The sequence below is a fragment of the Chelonoidis abingdonii genome, chromosome 6 (assembly GCF_003597395.2).
Source record: "Chelonoidis abingdonii isolate Lonesome George chromosome 6, CheloAbing_2.0, whole genome shotgun sequence".
In the NCBI taxonomy this organism is placed as follows: Eukaryota; Metazoa; Chordata; order Testudines; family Testudinidae; genus Chelonoidis; species Chelonoidis abingdonii.
In genome coordinates this window covers 73,945,093-73,964,638 of record NC_133774.1, presented here as the reverse complement: position 1 = coordinate 73,964,638, position 19,546 = coordinate 73,945,093, and the positions used below count along the sequence as shown (strand labels likewise).

Below are 19,546 nucleotides of genomic sequence, written 5' to 3'. Positions count from 1 at the left end.
AATGGTCTCAGATAAAACAGTATTCTTTTACTCTAATCTTAGCAGGTAAAAGCCTGTACTTACTCTTATATAACAACTATATTATAGAGCAACACAGTGGATGAAGTAATATCATTTATTGAACCAACTTTGTTGTAGCTCAAAAGCTTGTCTCTTGCACCAACAGAAGCTGATCCACTGACTCTGTCTCTCTAATATCTGGGACCAACACAGCTGCAACAACAGCAATATTATAGTTCCTTTATAAGTGTTCCATTTTTCTTTCTGTTAATTGATACAACACAAAAAAAGTTTTTGTCCTTGAAAATATTCACTACCGCTTTAAGCCAGGAATTCTCTATAGCAGGAAATAACAATAGCATTATATGTATCTAGGAATAGAACACCAAGGAAAAATTAATGTGGAGATTATCCTTATTTGATTATAAATCCAATCCTTCCTTCACTTTTTAGCTGAGCAAAATCCCAATTGAAAATTTGGGTTATTTATGGCAGGAAGTCTATAAGTCCTGAAAAGGTACATTTTTAAACACTAAGGTAACACTTACTCATCATTACAATTTTTTCTCACATTTCTTTACTAGATGCTTATAATTTCCGTGCCATTAAAAATCTGTTTACAGTTTAAACATTCTATGGCTTGTTTTATTTATCTTTTTTCTTTCCAACTATTGTCTTATGTTCAGTGTTTAGGGCAGCAGGGTTAAGACTTCATGTCTAGAGGTGACTGAAGTCTCCCTACAATTAATCATGTGAACTACTGAGGATATATGGATCAGCATAATATAGTTCTAAATTCTGGGCCAAATAATTCCCCTTATAGCATAAAACAAGTGTACACAGAATACTCTATTCAGTCATTCAGAATAAGTGATTATGCAGCATATTACAGACATTTTTATAAACTTCTAATAAGAATATCAATTTATTATACTTAGTCTCTTTAAGATCCCTTTGAAATAGATTCAGTAAACTTCAGAAGAAACAAAGTGAAAGATTTCTGAAATACTAGAAAAAAGTAACTACTTACCAAAGAATGCCCTTTGAAAACTGAGTCTTTTCATTACCGACAGTTTCAATGTTTGATAGTTTATAAAGTGAAACATTACCTGAATTTCCCTTGCGTGGTACACAATAATAAGACCAAGCAGAATAATCGTGGAGAGGCTAATAAGGCATTTTAGAGCTAATGAATACAGCGACTCCTGCAACAGAAAAATATTTGAGTGTCCATGAAAAGATATACACTTGTAAAAAGACTTTTTGTCCTTCACCCTTCTGAACTGTGATGGGGGCAAATCTATCTTACATAACAGAGACCAGGATTACTCACTTGATTTCTCTCTTTTAAGGATGCAGAATAGGTGCTCTAAATCAAAACGGCTACTTGTCATTGCTTCAGCAGCAAGTCCAGTACTGGTGGGACAGCCAGCACCGGAAAACCAATTTACTCTCTAGGGACTGCCAACAGCATGGAGAGCTCTAGTCTGAGAGGGAAAAAAGTCTCTCTCAAACCTATGGAATTACGAAAATCCAAAGAAATTGACCCTGGTTGGCAGAATGAAGAGTTGACCGTGGCGATTTAAACTGCTGACTTAGAAAATACAGTTTTCTTTTCAAGTTGTTCTTAAATCCCTTCTCTCCCTCTTCATCCTTTCCCTCCCAGGTTTGTAGCGCATGTCGCAAAGGAGCAGCGCCTAAGGGACACCGGCAAGTGACTGCAGAAAGTGTCTGCAGGGCACGCACGGGGTGGGAGCCGCTCTCCGGGGGGGAAAGGCGGACAGCCGGCCTGATCTAACAGCTGGCTGGGACCTTGGAGAGAGCGCGGAAGGCAGAAGGAGGGAGGGGGTGGGTAGCAAGCTGGTGCCTGGGAGAACGCAAGCCCAGCAGCAGGAGGAGTGAGAGAGGGTGGCTGGCAGCTAGCACTTTGGAAGGGAGGAGAGCGGAGAGGGGCAGGTACCTTGGTGTAGGCGCCCCAGGACAGCTCGGTCTCGATGACCATCACCACGATGCCGAACATGCCGAAGATGAGCGCGTAGTCGCTGAGCCGCTTGCGCTTCTCGAAGAGCGCTCGGCGATGCCCCAGCTTGTAGCCGATGTTCTGGTTTTTCTTCTTGCTGGACTTGCTGCCGCTGTTGTTCTGGCTGCTGCCCCCCACGCTGCCCCCGGGGCCAGGGCCATGCAGCGCCAGGTTGTTGGAGTTGTTGTGCTCCGGCTTAGACACCACGATCTCCGGGGCTGAGGAGGCGGCGGCGCCGGGGCTGGAGAGCGGCGGCTGCAGCGGCTGGGACTCAGAGTCCAGCTCCTGCAGGTTCCTGCGGGACGAGCTCAGGTGGCTGAGCGGCCGCATGACGCCGCCGTTGTACCTGCAGCTGCTCATGGCTATTTCGGTGAAGGGGTTGCTCTCCCGGCGCTGGTGGGGCTGGTGGTGGTGATGGGTGCTGCCGCTGCTGACACTGCTGCTGGGGCTGGCTGCCTGCTGCTGCAGGCTATGGCACTGGTGGTACTGGGAGTGGTGGTGATGGTAGTGGTACTGGTGGTGGTGGGGCTGCCTGGACGAACCGGCATGGCTGGAGGGGGTGAGCTCGCTCACGTTCAGCTGGCTGCCCTGCCTGGAGGAGGCGGCGGAGGAGGAGAGCGGCGAGGAGTGGGTCCTGAAAGCGCCCGACAGGGGCGAGGAAGTGCGGAGCACCAGGGGCAGGTTATCCCCCGCCGCAGCCCCGGAGTAGGTGCAGTTGTTGCACCGAAGACATGGGCTGTGCTGCTGGAGCAGGCTCTGCTTGTCCTGGCCCGGTGGCTGCTGCTGGCAATGCAGGCGCGGGCGCTGCTGCTGCTCCGAGCAGAAGCCCGACTGGAACTGCAGCGGCGTTTCCATGTCAGAGCTGTTAAAGCTGCAGGAGGACCAGGCGGTGGTGCACCCTGCGCAATGCGTTATGGTCGCCAGCGGCGAGTCCTGCCGCCGCCACGAAGGGCCCATCCCGGCGCCCGTAGAATCCAGCCGGCGAGTCCGATTGGTCGGGCGAACCAAAACAACGGGCATGACGTCACCTGGAGGACGGGAAAGCTGCAGCGTGAGGCGAGGAGCGAGGGAAGGGAGGGGGCGCGGGGAGAATCCCAGGAGCAGCTGCCGCTGCCAGCCACCACGAGCGCTGCCCAGCCCCTGCCGGGGAATTCCACCTTCCCTGCAGTGCAACACGGGCGGGGCGGGGCGGGGCGGGGCGCGCCGCGGCGAGCCGGGCTGCAAGAGCTGCTCAGGCAGGTAAGGGTCCGTCCGTCTTCTCTCTCGGGGGCACTTACACCAGGGATCGTCCCGCCGGAGTAACAACAAGGCACAATTAATAACCACAATCACCATTCGTACCAATATTCCGCCCACCTAGAGCCTGCCACAGTGGGTGCCTCAAACCCTTCGCAAGCACTAGCGACTTGCTGTCATCGCGCAGTGCAACGAGTAACCCTTCTAGCACAGCACTTGAGGTGGTTATATTCCATCTGGAATCCTGTTATACAGGAATACCTTTGGCCCTACAGATGCTGTCTGTTAGGATCAGAAATCTCTGCAGTTAGGATGTGCTGCTGTCTGTTTACAATAATCTGCAAATTATTCCTCATTCCACCCAATTTGTATCCAAAACTGGGGAAATGTGGCCTCGTAATTACTTGTTAGCAGAAGGTGCTGCAGCTATGATACTAAAGTTTGACAGGTAACAGTATCAGTTTCAATAGGATACAAACGCGGTACCAGTGCAATACCTACTGTATTTCATATGACTTCATGGGGGATGGACTGCATGCAGGAATTTTCCCCTGCCCCAGTAATTATTTTGGGAGCAGCTTGGAACGGATTGCTTGATTTCATTCAGAATAACAGAAAATCCCAGAATTACAGTGATAGAGGCAGCAATGATGCCCCTGCCTGGGTATTGTGGTTCTGATCTGGAGGCAGCCGTAAAAAGCTTTGCACTGAAGTGCGGAAGCAGTGAATTGTTGAGCCAGGATGTGTGGCTGTTTCTAACAGGGAACTAGGACTACACCTGTTCACAAACAATTAGCTATAGAGAGAGAAATACCTCCCTCTTCTCCCACACACACACACACACACTCCAGACCCTTCTCCTTGACATGCTTAAATGATTTGCAGTCCTGATGTGCATTGGAAGCACTGGCAAATGCCAAAGCTCGGAACTAGGGGGAAATGGGGAAGCCTGGCTGGAGGCGGGGATTTCCCCAGACCTAACAATGCCCCCCTCGTTCTAGACCATTGGATTCGCTCACATTTACGCTTTTTCCGAAACATCGGGCTTTGCGCCCCACTTCTTCCTGTCCCCGTCTTCAGCTGCACGGGAAAGGTGGCAGTAGGTGAGGCCTGGCCCTGGGGCGATAGAGCACAAACGAGGCCCTGCCAGTGGCCACGGGGAGCTGTCCAGCAATCCCCAGCAGGGCCTGGAGGGAAAGGGCGGCGGAGTCCTCCTGCCCCTCGTCTTCCTCTTTCTTCCTGCTGGCCACCTGGAGCGGGTTCCCTGGAGACCTGAAAGACAGACATGTAGCATGACTTCATGCCTCCAGCCATCCTCTCCCTGTCTGCCTACCTATGCACTGAGAACAAGCGTACATATGAGAGAATAGAGACAAGACCCAAGTTATTTCAAGAAAGATGTTGTCACATGTATCTGTGTGTTAATGTACATGCAGAGACACTAAACTCTAAGGTGAAATCTGGACCCCATTGAAATCCATGGAAAAATTGCCTCTGATTTCCATGGGACCAGGATTTTGCCCTATGGTTCAGGCAACTAAATGCATGAGCAGTCCCATGTGCATGCATACATGTTTGCAGGATTGGGGCCTAAAACTGCGCTCATTCAGTAAGTTTGTTATTCATATGAAGTCAATGGACTGTTAGCAAAAGGGTTACTTCTAAGTAGGGTTTGCAGGATTGGGTCCAGAGGCTTAGATAATACTCCTTTTAAAAGTGGAGGGGTAGGGGGAAAGGGAGAGAAGAGAGACACAGGAATTGTCAAACTTGTAACTGGATTTTCCCACTAAAAATAAAAGAATACTCAAAAATAAACCAAATTCCAAACATTTTTCAAATCCTACAGTTAAAAAATTTGAGGGATTTTGCCATATTTTTTTTTTAATTTTAATTGAAAACTTGAGAGAAGAAGTCAATCAGTAGAAGATTCAGGATGTTTTAAAAAAAAATCCGCCAACAATAGTCCACCAAAAGATTTACAGGATAGAGACTTGTTATAATAGGTCTAAGACTTACTGTGAAACAGGATCACTTTCGTTAAGTAATTGTATTTCTGACCTGGATCCAGTTTCCTGAAATTCTATTCTGCAACAACTCTAATGTTGCCCATCCACTACCGTTTTGCCTTCTTTTCCCCAGTGACTTCAAGTGAATAATTCATTTTAGCAGTTCCCTTAGACAGTTTAATGTCTGAGCCAGATAAAGTCTCTATTTTGCATTTACTTAGAGAGAGGAAAGAATTGTGAAAATGGTAAGTGATTCATTTATTATAGCCATGCTGCTCTTACTGCTAGAGTTAAGGCTGTGTCAGCATTTCTATTATGCAGATAGCTTCCAAGAATCAGAAATTCAACAGTTACATTTCATTTGAATGGCCTGACCTTAAGGAGTCAAAGTCTCTAAAAATCTTTATTTTTTCCCTAATACTTCGGGGAAATGTTTGTTCAAGCATTTGTAAATTATAGAAATGCAGATAAAATAATTGTTGATAATGATAGGTTTGTGTGTTTATGTTTTTCAGTAGGCGTTTCCATCTCACAAAATAATTAGATTCCCAATGACATTTTGTATGCTTTAATCAGGTTTGTCTTGGGTAATTTTATTAGGGGTGAGGTTGTCAGAGAGGAGTGGATGAAGTGTTTGAACAATTAAACTATTTAATTTAGGAAAGGCAAATTTACAGCAGACCAATAACTTTATTCTCAGCCAGAATGTGGTATATTGCTTTCAGGACGCAGATCTTGTAAATATATACTGATGGCAGTTTCACTGATGTGGCTTATAAAAGATGTCAATCTGTTGGGTTAATAATCTGGATTTGAAGTCCCTTAATACATATTTGAATGATAGATGAAGTTATAATATTCTGTTAAATCAGTCTGCACGTTCAAACTATATTAATGTATTTGAACTGTATAAACCCACTTCTCATATTTCAGTAAAAAGGAAATTGTTTTACACTTATTTTAAGTAAATTTAACAGTATTATAAACAGACAAAACAAAATCCAGAGTTATGCCATGCATTCTACCTCAAAGTCGTTCTGTTTTGTCTAAATCTTGAAGGGTAATATTTGAGTCTCAGATTAGTCCACAGAGGCACATCTCAGGGACTATATTTGTAAATCTATCTATGCATGGATATTCTATATTAAAGTAGGTACCAAGAGATTTGCTTCATGATAGGATGAATTAAAGAATGTAGACAGTTTTAACTTTGAACTTCCTTACTTTTGTCTGTTCATGTCATGGTCTTAATGTTAGTTTAATATACTTTTTTCCCCTTTAACCTTTCTGGCCACACTTGTTCTTTATCCTGAAGATTTCATATCATGTCAGTTTATCATGAGTTAATCTTAAATGCATGACTAAATCTCCAGATTTTCTGTGTTTTCATCTAATCTGATAATTTAGTTTTAATTAATTGTGAATAAAGTTATAAAATCAGAAAAAATAATAAGAATTTTTAATAGTAGAACACGTATATGTAAAAGCTTGCTTGTGTTCTGTAAGGTAAAATTATATTTTTAGTATATTATTTAATATGTGAACAGCTGCCAATCCCATTTTTAGTGTATTTATTGTTGACAGATTGTATCTGTCCTTAAAATTAGGTCAAGCACTCTGCTGCTACTAGCTTTTGGAATATCTTATGTGCTTGCTTCATCATTCTTTAAAACAATAAACAACTGAATATTCCCCTGTTTAACACAAGAGGGCATACTAATACACTCCACATATTATAAAACTAATCAACTGCAAGCTTTTATTTGTTTCAATTATACAGAGATTATTTTTACTACCCAAATTTTAAAGGTCTAAAATCAAAAATTAGTGAGAGCTTACTTTTTTAAGTGCTAGAGGAATAGACCCCCTCTCTCTCTCCCAATTTGTCAAAGATGCAAAAAGAGCAGGAATAGAAAGGCACACTATTTAAATCAACCCTGCTTCTTATAATAAGCATTTTTTGAAACTTTGTATAAGAATGGATGAGTAAAAGCATTTGAATAGTACAGACAAATGATGCTAATTGAATTGCCTTTGTATGAAAGCGACATTAGCATGGCATAATACAAAACTGATAAAATGGTATCATAAGGCATATGCCAAGGTATAATGACAGACCCCCTACAGAACAATTATTAGAGTTTTTCTTTGTTTCATCAAAACATTTTTTAATTCCTTGTTAAGCCTGCTCTGAGCACTATTTTAGGTCACTGTGCTGCTGTGCCAAAGATGCCATGTTATGGGAAGGAATTTATTTTAGATCTAGTTTGATAGCATGTTTAGAAAAAAGTCCTGTTTTCCAGCTGGCTACTCTAACAGCCATTATTGCTAGGACAAGATCAATACTGTAGAGTAAAGCTGTACCATTGATAACGTGTGGAGCCCAACAGATACAGGCAAAAATATTGCTAGGTTTCTTAGATCAGGAAAATGCCTGACCTGACAGCTAATGCCTACCTATCTTAAGTGGCCTAAGTAAAAGCCCTCTGCATTGGTCTTTATTGTTTTAGCCCATAGGTGTTTTAGGGGGCAAATAATGGCAGATTTAAATAATAGAATATCAGGGTTGGAAGGGACCTCAGAAGGTCATCTAGTCCAACCCCCTGCTTGAAGCAGGACCAATCCCCAGACAGATTTTTGCCCCAGATGGCCCCCTTAAGGATTGAACTAACAGCCCTGGGTTTAGCAGGCCAATGCTCAAACCACTGCAGCTGTTGTATTAGAGCACATTATTTGAAGTTAGAGAGAGCTATTTTAGCCAAACTCCTGCAGTCCTGACTAAATCAAAACTCCAAGTCAATAAGGCTTTTGCTTGTCTAAAGTTAAGAGTTCAAAGGTACCACAGGATGCATGCTTCTGTTAGTTGTGGCAATGAACAAAATAAATTGAACAGGCTAAGAAGTTGCACGGAGGCTGAAAATGGTAATATGCAGCAATACTTTTGGCCTCAAAAGGATATCTCCCCAGACCATGAGTTTCTAAAAATCACTAAAGGAAAATGTGTTCACTATTAAAGTGGGGATAGATGTGGGTGTGTACAGAGAATTATACTGTTTGAAGAAAATTAGAACACTAATATCCTAAGCAACAGCTTACCGCAAATGCACACCATGGGCTCAATCAACTGACATATCCTGGGGATTTATTTAAAGATATGACTAAGATTATTTAACATATTGATTGTCACTGAGATCCTGAACACCAAGATCTCATTTATGATACTCCAAATTGAGAAAGTGTTTTTTCCAGGTTTGATGTCGTGTCATAGATCATAATTATATTTTGTTTTACCTCTTGAAAAAAATGGTGACTATAGTATATTATAGGTATAGTATAATTGTGCCTAGAGATTTCAGACCTCAGATGTGGTCTTTTAGTTAGGTTGTGTGACTCTTACATTGGTGAGCACTTATGGGATGAGTCACATTAACTTGATTGGGTTTCATTGTACAAATAAATGCTTACCAACATGAGTAAAGGTTGCACAGTTGGGTCTTTAAATAGGAGACACATGATGTTTTAAAAGTGTAGAAAACTGGCTTTTTCAGCCTTGTAGCTATGAGAAGTATCAAGAGTCATTATTAGTAGTTGTAATGGGAAGAAACAGGTAACATAATCCCTGAAGAAGACAAGCACAGAGAGAGAGAAAATAAGATGCATAGGCAAGGGAGAAAATGTGTTTAACTGAGACTTGAAATGGAATACAAAGACAGTGAGACGGAGAGATAATTATTAAGATAACAGGAACTGCAGGGGAAAAGGCTCTCTCGAACAATAGTGAGACTGTAAGAAAAGACAGAGCCATAGCTAGACCAAAAAGAGGAGTAAAGGAAGACTATCCATATGGTTATATAGGATGGAGAGTTTTAAAAACAAAGCAGTCAGTTTTCAACTGGACTCTGAAATGAGTAGGATACCAGTGGAAGTTTAAGATGTGAGTCATTGTCGTGCAGCTTCATACAAGTGAGTGGGAAAGAGGAATCTACAAAGCTGGGACTTAAGGTCACAGTGACCAAGGTGCAGTAGTCAAGGAGAGAGGACATGAAGGCATGGATGAGGATTTCAGCAGAGGTGGTGTGAAGGCAGTCACAAGCAACGTTGTAGAGACTATGATTGTATATTTACAGACCCAAGAGATTTGGGAGAATGAGTTCAGGATAAAGGATAACCCAGAGGTTGCAGAGATATGTGGTGTCTTTGAGTCACAATATACAAAGGTTTTTGGGGTCTGATCCTCTTGTCCATAAGGAACACTTCTGTCTTTGAGGCTTTTAGCCGAAGGAATTTGAGAAGAAGCCACAAATTTAAGTGGCCAAGGCTCTGCAATGTTTTCCACATTAGCCATTAAAGCAGAGGTGGTGGTCAGGGAATGGCTTATATTTTTACGGTACTGTAATGACTGCTCAACAATTAGGTTCCACAGTAAAAATGTTAGAAGTCTTCTCATTTTTGCCCCATTCATTCTCCAACTACTAAATTTCCCTTCACACGAATGTTTGTTTTTGACTTGATGAACTCACTTGAATTAAACAATTGATCACAGAAGAGCATTTTAATCTTAGTTCCAGTAGGCAGATGGGGTATCATTATGTTCCATTCAGCTTTCAGCTTCCTTTCTGCACAGCTGTGTTTCGTGAACATCCTCTGTCATCAATACCTGACGTGAGCAAAACCCAGGGTGGTTTTTCTTTCTGGCCACACAAGGCCCTTTGAATGTTCCTTCCTCTCTTTTTCTGTTCAGCTGCCTAATAAGTTACAAGATGGGGTGAGAAGATCTACAAATATGGTGAGGACTGCTTGCTGATAAGTAGGTGGCCCATGAATGGATCCTAATAACCCCTGAAGAACAAATTGCAAGGGCTGCCAACTACCTATGCTGTGATAAAGCTGCAGCTTTAGGCTATTTTAGTATGCAGTACTGCAGAGTCAAATTTATAGTAAATATTGTGTTCCTTTATTTTAATGTGTAAATTTGGAATTATTTATTATGAAGATTTTGAAATTATTTTCCTTTCTGATATGTTTCACTAATTTGATGTTGAGGTGAGCAGGTAGCTGTGGAAAAGGACTATGACTTTTTCCTAAAAGTCATTGGGCTAGACTGTGCTCTGTTGCACTTGTGGATACAGAAAAAAGGGCTGGAAAATTGCCCTCAGGATGCTGGTAGTGGTCCATCCATGCAAACTCTGGGCAAGGAACAAGTGTTGAGGGAGCAGCATCAGGGTTTGCCTCCCCTTCACATCTTCCAGCAGAGCTGGCCAAACACAGAGGATCTGATCCAAAGCCAATTGCAGTAAATATAAAAACTCTCATTGATTTCAAAGGGCTTTATATCAGGCCCAAAGGGAGAAGTATACCACAGCTTTTGTACATCTGCACTCCAGTAAGCTTTGGAGGAATTCTAACTCCACACTGCTTTAACAGAGAGTTGTACCTTTAAGGTACAACTGAGGCTGCCCGTGGATTACCTGCCAATTTTTAGGAAAATTTGTTACAACAAGCTTACTAGCCTAGTGACTGATTTATATTCTGAGGCTTCCTGTTTTTTGTTTTTTAATTATGTAAGCTTGGTTTGAGTGGAATGGAGCTTGTAACACTTTTCACATCTCATGAAATTACTACTAATCAGTTCACCTTTTCGATTCGAGCTGGGTAAAAATACTCCTATACACTGGTTCTCAGGAAATTAGTAGTTTACAAAAGCCAATTGAAGTTTTTATATGAAGTTGTTATAACATTTTATGTGGTTTTAAAAAACATATTAGATCTTTTTCAAAAACATAAAACTACCACTTTTTCCACCCTGAAGCTTTAACTTCAAACTTTCAAGATACATTTCATTCTAGCATGGACTGCAAAGAAATTTTATGTAGAAAGGAGGGTTTTTGTTTTTATCTCTCCCCAGAAAGTTGAGAGAAGCCAAATGATAAGGGAGATCACAATCAAGTTTAAAATGGAAGGTTTCTTAATTATGGAGTCACTGCTGTAATTCCATAGTACAAGGCATGTTCTAGAAGTCCTTTCTCAGACCTGAACTTATGTTTTAGTATTAAAAAAAATCAACATGTATGGAACTATAAGTCAGTCAAACAGAGGGGTTAGGTCCCAATAAGACAATCAGAAAGAGCAGGTTTAGACAGTGGAGATCTAGGTTAGAAAACAGGTTTTGCCATGCCTCGCTTAATGTTGTAATTATGTTCCTGAAAAATGTGACTTTAAGTGAAACTATGTTAAGTGAATCCAATTTCCCCAAAAGAATTAATGTAAATGGGGGGGGGGGGTTAGGTTCGAGGGAAAAAATTTTTTTGCCAGACAAAAGGCTTTATATACATTTTAAACAAACAATTTAATACTACGCTGGGGCAAGGGGAATAGTCTGCACGTGCTGTGTGTTTACAAACATACTGTACAGTACTATAGTTGGGAGGGGCCTTGTCTTACCCTACACAGGCACAGCCAACTGGCACTGGTGATGAGGCAGGCAAGGAGGCTGAAAGTGCTTTAGGGTAGGAGAAGCACATTGCACAGCAGCAGCAGCTTCCCTTACTCTGCAGGCACCGGAGGGCGGGGGGCCCTCAACCCTCAGCCTGCCAACTTCCCTCCTCCCCCCAAATCCCTCTGCTTGACCTGCCTCTTTTCCCCCATCTCCTCCCCCTTTACTTCTCATGCTGCATCCTCGCTCCTTCCCCCTCCCTGCCCTCCCTTCTAAACACGCAAGCCAGCTGATTGCTGCTGGCAGGAGGCAGGGGAGGGAGAGGGGAGGCATGCTGAGTCCTGACTCCACTCCCCTCCCCCCTGCCTGGGACAGTCAGCTGGCTTGTGGTGTTTAGGGAGGAGAAGTGAGGACACAGCGCGCAGGCTTTCCCTCCTTCCCCCGTGTCTCCTGTCCAGAGTAATCAGCTGGCTTGCGGTGTTGGGGAGGGAGGGGGAGTCTATGTACTGAGTCCTCGCTCCTCCCCCTCCCTCCTGCCCCTGAAACGCTGCAAGCCAGCTGATTGCCGTGGGGGAGGGAGAAGGGGGATGGCGCTGATCCGTGGGGGGTGGAGCACCTACAGAGTCGAGGACTATGATTTTCCCCTCCAAGTCAGATTGGCAGAGACTCTGGGGATTTTTTGCCTTCTCAGCAGCATGGGACCTGGTTAACTTGGTGGTATGAACTAGAGTAAATGGTGTATTGTAAATCTTTAAATCATGGTTTGAGGACTTCAGTACCTCAGCCAGAGGTTATGGGACAATTCCAGGAGTGGGTGGGTGAGGTTCTGTGACCTGCAATGTGCAGGAGGTCACACTAGATGATCACAGTGCTCTTTTCTGGTCTTAAAGTCTATGACTAAGAAACAAAAGCTGTAGCATGCTACCTAAGTGTCAGGCCTGTCAGCTCCAAGAGATGCAGGTGTTAAATCATGGCCAGTTTTGGACTATTTTCCAGAATTTGCTTGTGCTTATTATTAATTCAGTGGAGTCACTTAGCTGCAGCAAGTTTTCTCTTGCATGGTTCAAGAGGAAGATAGCTTTTGAATAATTTGTGGTCTCATACTAATTTTTGTATAGAAAATAAAAGCAAATAATTTGCTATTTGGAATATAAATGTAAAAGGTACATTGTTGACTTAATAGAACATTTCTAAAAGGCCACATATAAAAAGGTTCTTCTACATTTATTCACAAAATGAATGCATAGATTTTTTTTCCCCCAATCTACCACCTAATTACTTTTAAAGCTGCTGAGGAAAACTACCAGATAATCAGTGTTTCATGCTAAAGAAAAGGAAATTCAGCAAGGACAATTGTGATATTTCCTTATCTGTTATTTCCAGTTTTTTTCCCCAAAAGGTAGGGATTCAGTTACATTCTCTTAACTAATTTCATTTTTTGACTACCGTTAGGTTGGACACACCTAATGACAGACTTGTAGTACGTGACTACGTTTATCCAATACACAAATACATAATGTAAGGTTGTGGTTTATGCATACGCATATTGTTTGATAAATGTTACCATAAGTCTCAACAGAAACAAGAAAAAACTGGAAAATTACTCTGTGATAATTACATAATGACTAAAAACAACACAGAGCAATAAAAGGCATAATGGCCAGATACATGTGAAATGTGAACAGAGGGCTACACTGTGAAATATCTGTGTTGTAATTGCAGTCTGAACATTCTTGCTTGCACCCATTGCCAGTGTAAAACCTTGCCTGTGCATGCATCCATTGCCAGCGTAAAACTGTAACTTGCATGTGCAAATGAGTATTGTCATCTGCCAAATGGGTAACTGCATTTACAGATGGATATTTATGCATATCGCTTATCAGCATTTGAACAAATACTTCTTCGCATATGCACAGCTGAATTTTGTGTACATGTAGTATTTTGAAGGTGCAGTTTAAATGCCTACATTTGAAATTTTGGCCCAAAAACCCATCTCAGAAATAACTAGCATCTGAATCAAGACTGTAAATCTGGAACTAGTGAAATGTGCAGAGCTCTAATAAAAAGTTAGAATTTTTTTGCTGAAATATAATGGGATACACTTTCGGAAGGATGGTTTCCCTTGTGCCCACTTTTTTGTGCCTACATTTCAACAGTAGACATAAATCTGAAAACTTGTGCCTCTAGCTACCTTATTGCAGGCACATGCTGGAGAGTTAAAGACAGAAGCACACAGAACTGCAGGGTTTTTTATGGGGATAAATTGTGTCTGTTATAAGGCCACGCTTGAACCTTAACTGAAAATATCCCCCATATGTATATAAATAATTTCTGAGTGAATACAATTGGAGTAAACACCAGTGAGAGACATTGATCTGTAGTATAAAAGTGACATGTGGCTGGTCTGGAAACGAAACTGATATGCTAGTTATTCTGAAAGAATTTTGGAACTATAGAACAATTTGAGATGGGAGAAATGGTTATGACAAATAAAAAATAGCAGTTACAAAATGGATATGCCAGATATGAAAAACATCTCAAATAGTTGGGAATTGAAAAGTGTAATTATGAGAATGAGAGGTGATGTTTTGCTCGGAAATACAATATATTGACATAAAACAATTGTCTGAATGTGACATGTCAGCAGCCTTGAAATTCTCAACAAGCAAAGATTTTTCCCATGTATTTAATGCCAATGGCAAATTCTGAGAACAGACAATCCTGTAGAATAAGCAATGCCACCCATCTGTCTCAGTGGGTGGAAGAAACTGAATGGGCCCATTGAGGAAAGAGGACAGTCTCAGCAGTCAAGTAGGCAGATGCTCAATGAGGGACACAAGGTAGCTCCAGTCCCCACTTGGAGCCTGACACCCACTGGCCAGCTGGGAAGGAGAAGATCTGATTGGCCAGCATTTCACAGTTCCCAGGATTTAATCTGGAATGAGAGCCATGTGGAGCTTCTTCCAGCTCCATTCCAGCAGCCCCACCCTGAGCTAGGAATGGGAATCAGGCCTGACAGATGCTATGGGTCAAGCTGATCACCCATTTTGGGGTCAGGATGGAATTTTTTATCCTATGGGCCAACTGGCAGAGGATATGGGAGTCTTGCTGTCATGGGATAGGATCAGAGCAAGCTGAGTCCTGGTAAGTAGGCTGAGGAGAGCCTACCCAGAGTTATACGGTAAGAGCCTTGTACCCCATACTGAAACCAATTAAATGCCTGGTATAGGAGAGCATGAGTGATGTGTGCATAGTGCCCCACCCCTGTGTTGAAGTTTAATAGAAAGTGTGCCTGTTCCATCTGTCTTGTAAAAGATGCCCCTGTAGTACAATTCATCTACTGTACTCTTTATAGCACCATGACTGTTCCCCTTATTGCAATCCTGGGATGCAAGGCACCCCAAAGAGGGTGGGAGGTAGGTAGAACCATCCCCCCATGCATCAGCCTGTAGTGTTGGCAGCTGTGCAGTGGGAGTGAGGGGAAATGTTTCATCTTTTGAAGCAGCATATCAGCAAGCAAGCTCCTCCTGGGGGCTTGTGGTTCTACATAGCCCTCAAAGCAGAGCTGTACAGTTGAGCCCTGAGGTATTTCAAAGGTTTGTATAGGAGTAAGAATTCCAACCACATTGCTATATCCAGAAACTCACAAGCTTGTTTTGCATCTGAACTGCAATGAGACAGTGCAGATATTTAGAAGGTTATTGGAAAAAGTTAAATGAGGAAGATAATCCATACTTTCTCATTGTCCTTGTGGTCTATAAAAGATGGATTTCACCAATTCAAATGCTGATTTAAAAGTGACTTTAAACAACTGCATCCTGCTCAAAGAAAAGATGAATGCTAACTACCTAATACTGCATTAGAAGTAAAGGATCCTATCAAACCAAGACAAAAACAAAAGCTGCAATATGACATCAGGAAAAGTGTTTCTAAAGTCACATGTGAATCTGTCATTGAATTGGAAAATAATGAAAACATACTACCAGGGAAGACAGAGCAAACATGCCAAGTTCTTCAATAAGCATTTTGTTGATCAGAAGTGTCTAATTATATTTTAAATACATAATACTCTAATGCAGCGATCCCCAAACGGTGGGGCATGCTCCCTTGGGGGGAGTGGAGGAACGTTTGGGTGACCCCAGGCCAGCCCCCACAGAGAGTGGCCAGGGAGTGCCACCCATCGTAGTTCTGACCCCAGGCACAACTCCACTCTGTCCTCATTCTAGCTCTGGCCCGATTCGCTGCTCGTCTGCTCCCAGCCCAGCTCCAACCCCAATCCCAGCCACAGCTCCACTCTGACCCCTTCTCTGCCCCCAGCCCAGCTCCTCTCCCATCACCAGTTCAGCCCCCAGCTCTGCCTCTAGCCCAAGCTGCTCTATTGAGCCATCTGTGCAGTAATGGAGGGAGATATGGACAGATTCCGTTACTGATAAGGGGAGCAGTGTGACAGGACAGTTTGGACACCACTGATCTGATATTACCAACACACCAAGGTTCAAGTTTTCAAAATTATCCCAATCCACCCTCTATTTGAGTGCAAACACATGTGCATGAGCACTTTTCAAGAAGTAACACTTGAGTGCAAAAGATGCAATCATCAGATTGTGAAGGTAATGTTTGGTCCAGCCAACCACTAGGTAAACAGAAAGGGAAATGAACAGTAGATAAAAAGATGGAGGGAAAAAAAAGTGTAAGAATAGGGAAATTAAAGAAAAAAGTTTGAAGGACATGGGGCATTCAGAAACATGGAGAGAAAGGAAATGAAATGAGTTTCCCAAGAGGAAGGTCTGAATAAGGACTTCAGAAATTTTTCTTCATCCCCTTTTTCCTCTCATATGAAGGAATATAGTATGTACAGATCTTCCACACTAAATGAAGCAGAGCCAGTCAAGCCTCTGGGCTTCCTCCAAAGAACCTTCAGGCACGAGTTAGCTAGTTAAATCCTCAGACCCAAACAGAGCAGAGGAAAGGCAATAGAGCATAAATCTGAAAACTTCCTGTGATTAATTTAAGACAATAGGAACATACTGGAATTGCCAAACTGGATCAGACCTGACATGCATCTACTCCAGTAGCCTGTCTCTGGCAGTAACAAATCCCAGATGCTGCTAAGGTAGGTGTTAAGAACCCCACAGATGGCAGATCTGAGATAATTGCCCTCACACTAAATCACATCCTGATCTCTAGTAGTTTTGAGATTAAATTTAATGATTCAGGGTTTAAGCCAATGTCCATTACAAAGTTTTTGTTCTTAATTACAACAACTCTGGGTACTCTTGTCATCCATGTAAGAGTCTCATACTTTCTTGAATCTTGCTGAGTTCTTTGCCTTAGTGACTTACTATGGCAATGAGTTCCACAATTTAATCATATGTGGAAAAATATTACCTTTTCATCAGTTTTGAATTTTACATTTTTTAAAAATTTAATTGTATGTCTTCTTGCTCTTGTCTTATGAGATAGGGAGAACAGAAGTTCCTACATACCATTCATTTTACATACTTTTATCATGTCCCCTTTTATTTATCTCCATTCTAAGGTAAATAAGCTTAGTCTCGCCAGCTTTTCTTCCTTGCCCTTGATAACTGTTGACCTTCTTTCAACCCCCTGCAATTCTGAAATATTCCTTTTCAGCTGGGGTGACCTGTGCTGCACGCAGTAGTCCAGATGAGGCCACACCATTTTATATAAATCAAAGTGGTTATAATATTCTCCATTCCTTGTTCATCTTAACTTTGTTTACTATAGCTGCACACTGAGCAGAGTTTTTCATTGAGCTATCTATAATGACACCCGTGTTCCTTTCCTAAAGGGATTTCCCAGCTCTAGTGGTTTATAAAGATACACTTCTCTTGCTACATTAAGTAATAATCGTCTGTCATCCCAACATTTCCCTACATAGTCTGTTAAACCAAACTCTTTTAGAATGAACAAATGAAGAACCATTAAAGATAAACAAATACCTGAATGTAGTGAACAGTGCTATACCCCTTTCCTATTTAGCTACATTCTGAGCTTAATTGGGTCCCCTGAATCTTTTTTTTTTTTTTTTTTTGCCTTTTTGCCCTGTAATATGGATACAGTAGTAGTAAATCTAGCCTGAGGAGAGAACAAATTCACAGGTGTAACAGAGAAGAATTTGGCTCAACTGTTTTAGCAAACCACAGACACTACAGCAAAGTCTTAAAGCAATGGGCCAAATCTTGTGGAACTTTAATGTTTTTATTGATAGTAGGAAGCATTGGTGCTTAGCGTTTATTAAAATGAACCCACCTATTTAGATACGAAAGCGTCCATTTAAAAGTCTAACTTAAGCACACATTTTTTTAAAAATCTTAGCCAGAGCTTTTCTCTTGCCGCAATGTGCAAATGGGTGCTCTGAATCTGAAGCTGCAGTGTAAGACATATGGGATAATGTAAGACTGGCTTCCTTGGCTCTAGAAAGATGAACTAAATTTATGTTAAGCCATTTTTGGAAATGATTTAGCTGTTCGAACATCCTTCATAAAATTGTGGAGAATATGGATGATAAACATTTGTGCTCATAGCTTTCAAAAGAAAATTTCAAAATGCCAGTAGTTCCCTCTGAATGCAAGAAATCAAGGGCCATTTCTTCCCTGTAACATTTTTCCTTAGTACTGCTTGTTCTATGTAGTGTAAAAGTGACTTTTATAATACTGAATGAACATATATGCCTTTTCAATAAGTCATTTTCAAAGAGGCCTTACCATAACCATAGTAATTCAGAGACAAACTGTTCAAAAGAAATGATAAATTGAAGTCAAAAGTGCATGAGAATCAGAAAGAAAATGTCAGTTTAAAAACTATAACAATATAAAACCAACACGGCACACCTTTCACAAATTAAAAAATGGCTAAGTGATAAGTCTCAAAATGTAATTGTAAACAGTGGGGTCCCACACGGATTGGTTCTTGGTCCTATGCTCTTTAACACTTTTTTCAATGACCTGGAAGAAGACAAAATCACTGATAAAGTTTGCAAATGACAAAAATTGGGGGAGTGGTAAATAATAAAGGGGATGAGTCAGTGATACAGAGCTATCTGGATTGCTTGGTAAGCTGGATGCAAGCAAACTGTGTGTGTTTTATACATTTAGCTGTAGTAGATTTAGGAACAAAGAATGTAGGCCCTATTTACCCGGTACATCATGTGGGAAGTAACTTCTATCCTGGGAAGTTACTCCTGGAAAATACTTGGGGGTCATGGTGGAAAATCAGCTAAACATGAGTGCCCAAACATATGGCCAAAATGGTAATATGATTCTTGGATGCATAAATAAGGGAATCTCAAGGATGAGTAGAGAAGTTATTTTACCTGCTATACTTACTATTTGTCATTGATGAGACACTGCTGGACTAGCACATCCAGTTTTTGATGTTGACAATTCAAGAAGGATGTTGATAAATTGGGGAGTGTTCAGAAAAAAGCCACAAGAATGACTAAAGGATTAGATGATTTAGTTTTAAAATTCTTAATATTGATAGTCTCAAGCTCAATATATTTAGGTTAACAAAGAGAAGGTTAAGAGGTGACTTGATACATAGAAACTGTAATCTACAGGGGGAACACATTTTTGATAATGGGTTCTTCACTCTAGCAGAGAAAAGTACAGTGTGATCCAATGGCCAGAAGTTCAAGCAAGACAAACAGGGCCGGTGCAACCATTTAGGCAACCTAGGCGGTCACCTAGGGGGCTAGGATTTGGGGGGCACCATTTTCTTTGACAGCGAACGCGGCGGTTGGATCTTCAGCCACCCTAAAAGCTGCCGGCATTTAGGCGGAGGGAGCTGGGGCAGCGGAGCACGGGGAGGGCCGCCTGCAGCAAGTAA

General features: G+C 41.9%; 1 protein-coding gene and 1 long non-coding RNA gene across 3 annotated transcripts in view; one reads left to right on the top strand and one right to left on the bottom strand.

Annotated features, from left to right (window-relative positions):
* Window positions 1–19,546, bottom strand: part of KCNN2 (potassium calcium-activated channel subfamily N member 2) — a 197,798-nt gene that overhangs the window by 114,789 nt on the left and 63,463 nt on the right. For both annotated transcript variants that reach the window (XM_075067159.1, XM_075067160.1), the window contains exons 2-4: window positions 4,276–4,528; window positions 1,961–3,048; window positions 1,110–1,205 (exon numbers count right to left, since the gene is read on the bottom strand). In XM_075067159.1, coding sequence (XP_074923260.1) covers window positions 1,110–1,205; window positions 1,961–3,048; window positions 4,276–4,297 — 1,206 coding nt within the window. In that variant the 5' untranslated portion in view covers window positions 4,298–4,528. The remainder of the gene's footprint in view (window positions 1–1,109; window positions 1,206–1,960; window positions 3,049–4,275; window positions 4,529–19,546) is intronic.
* Window positions 3,114–19,546, top strand: part of LOC142046987 (uncharacterized) — a 116,222-nt gene continuing 99,789 nt past the window's right edge. Inside the window, exon 1 of the long non-coding RNA XR_012656124.1 lies at window positions 3,114–3,255. This is a non-coding gene — a long non-coding RNA (uncharacterized LOC142046987). The remainder of the gene's footprint in view (window positions 3,256–19,546) is intronic.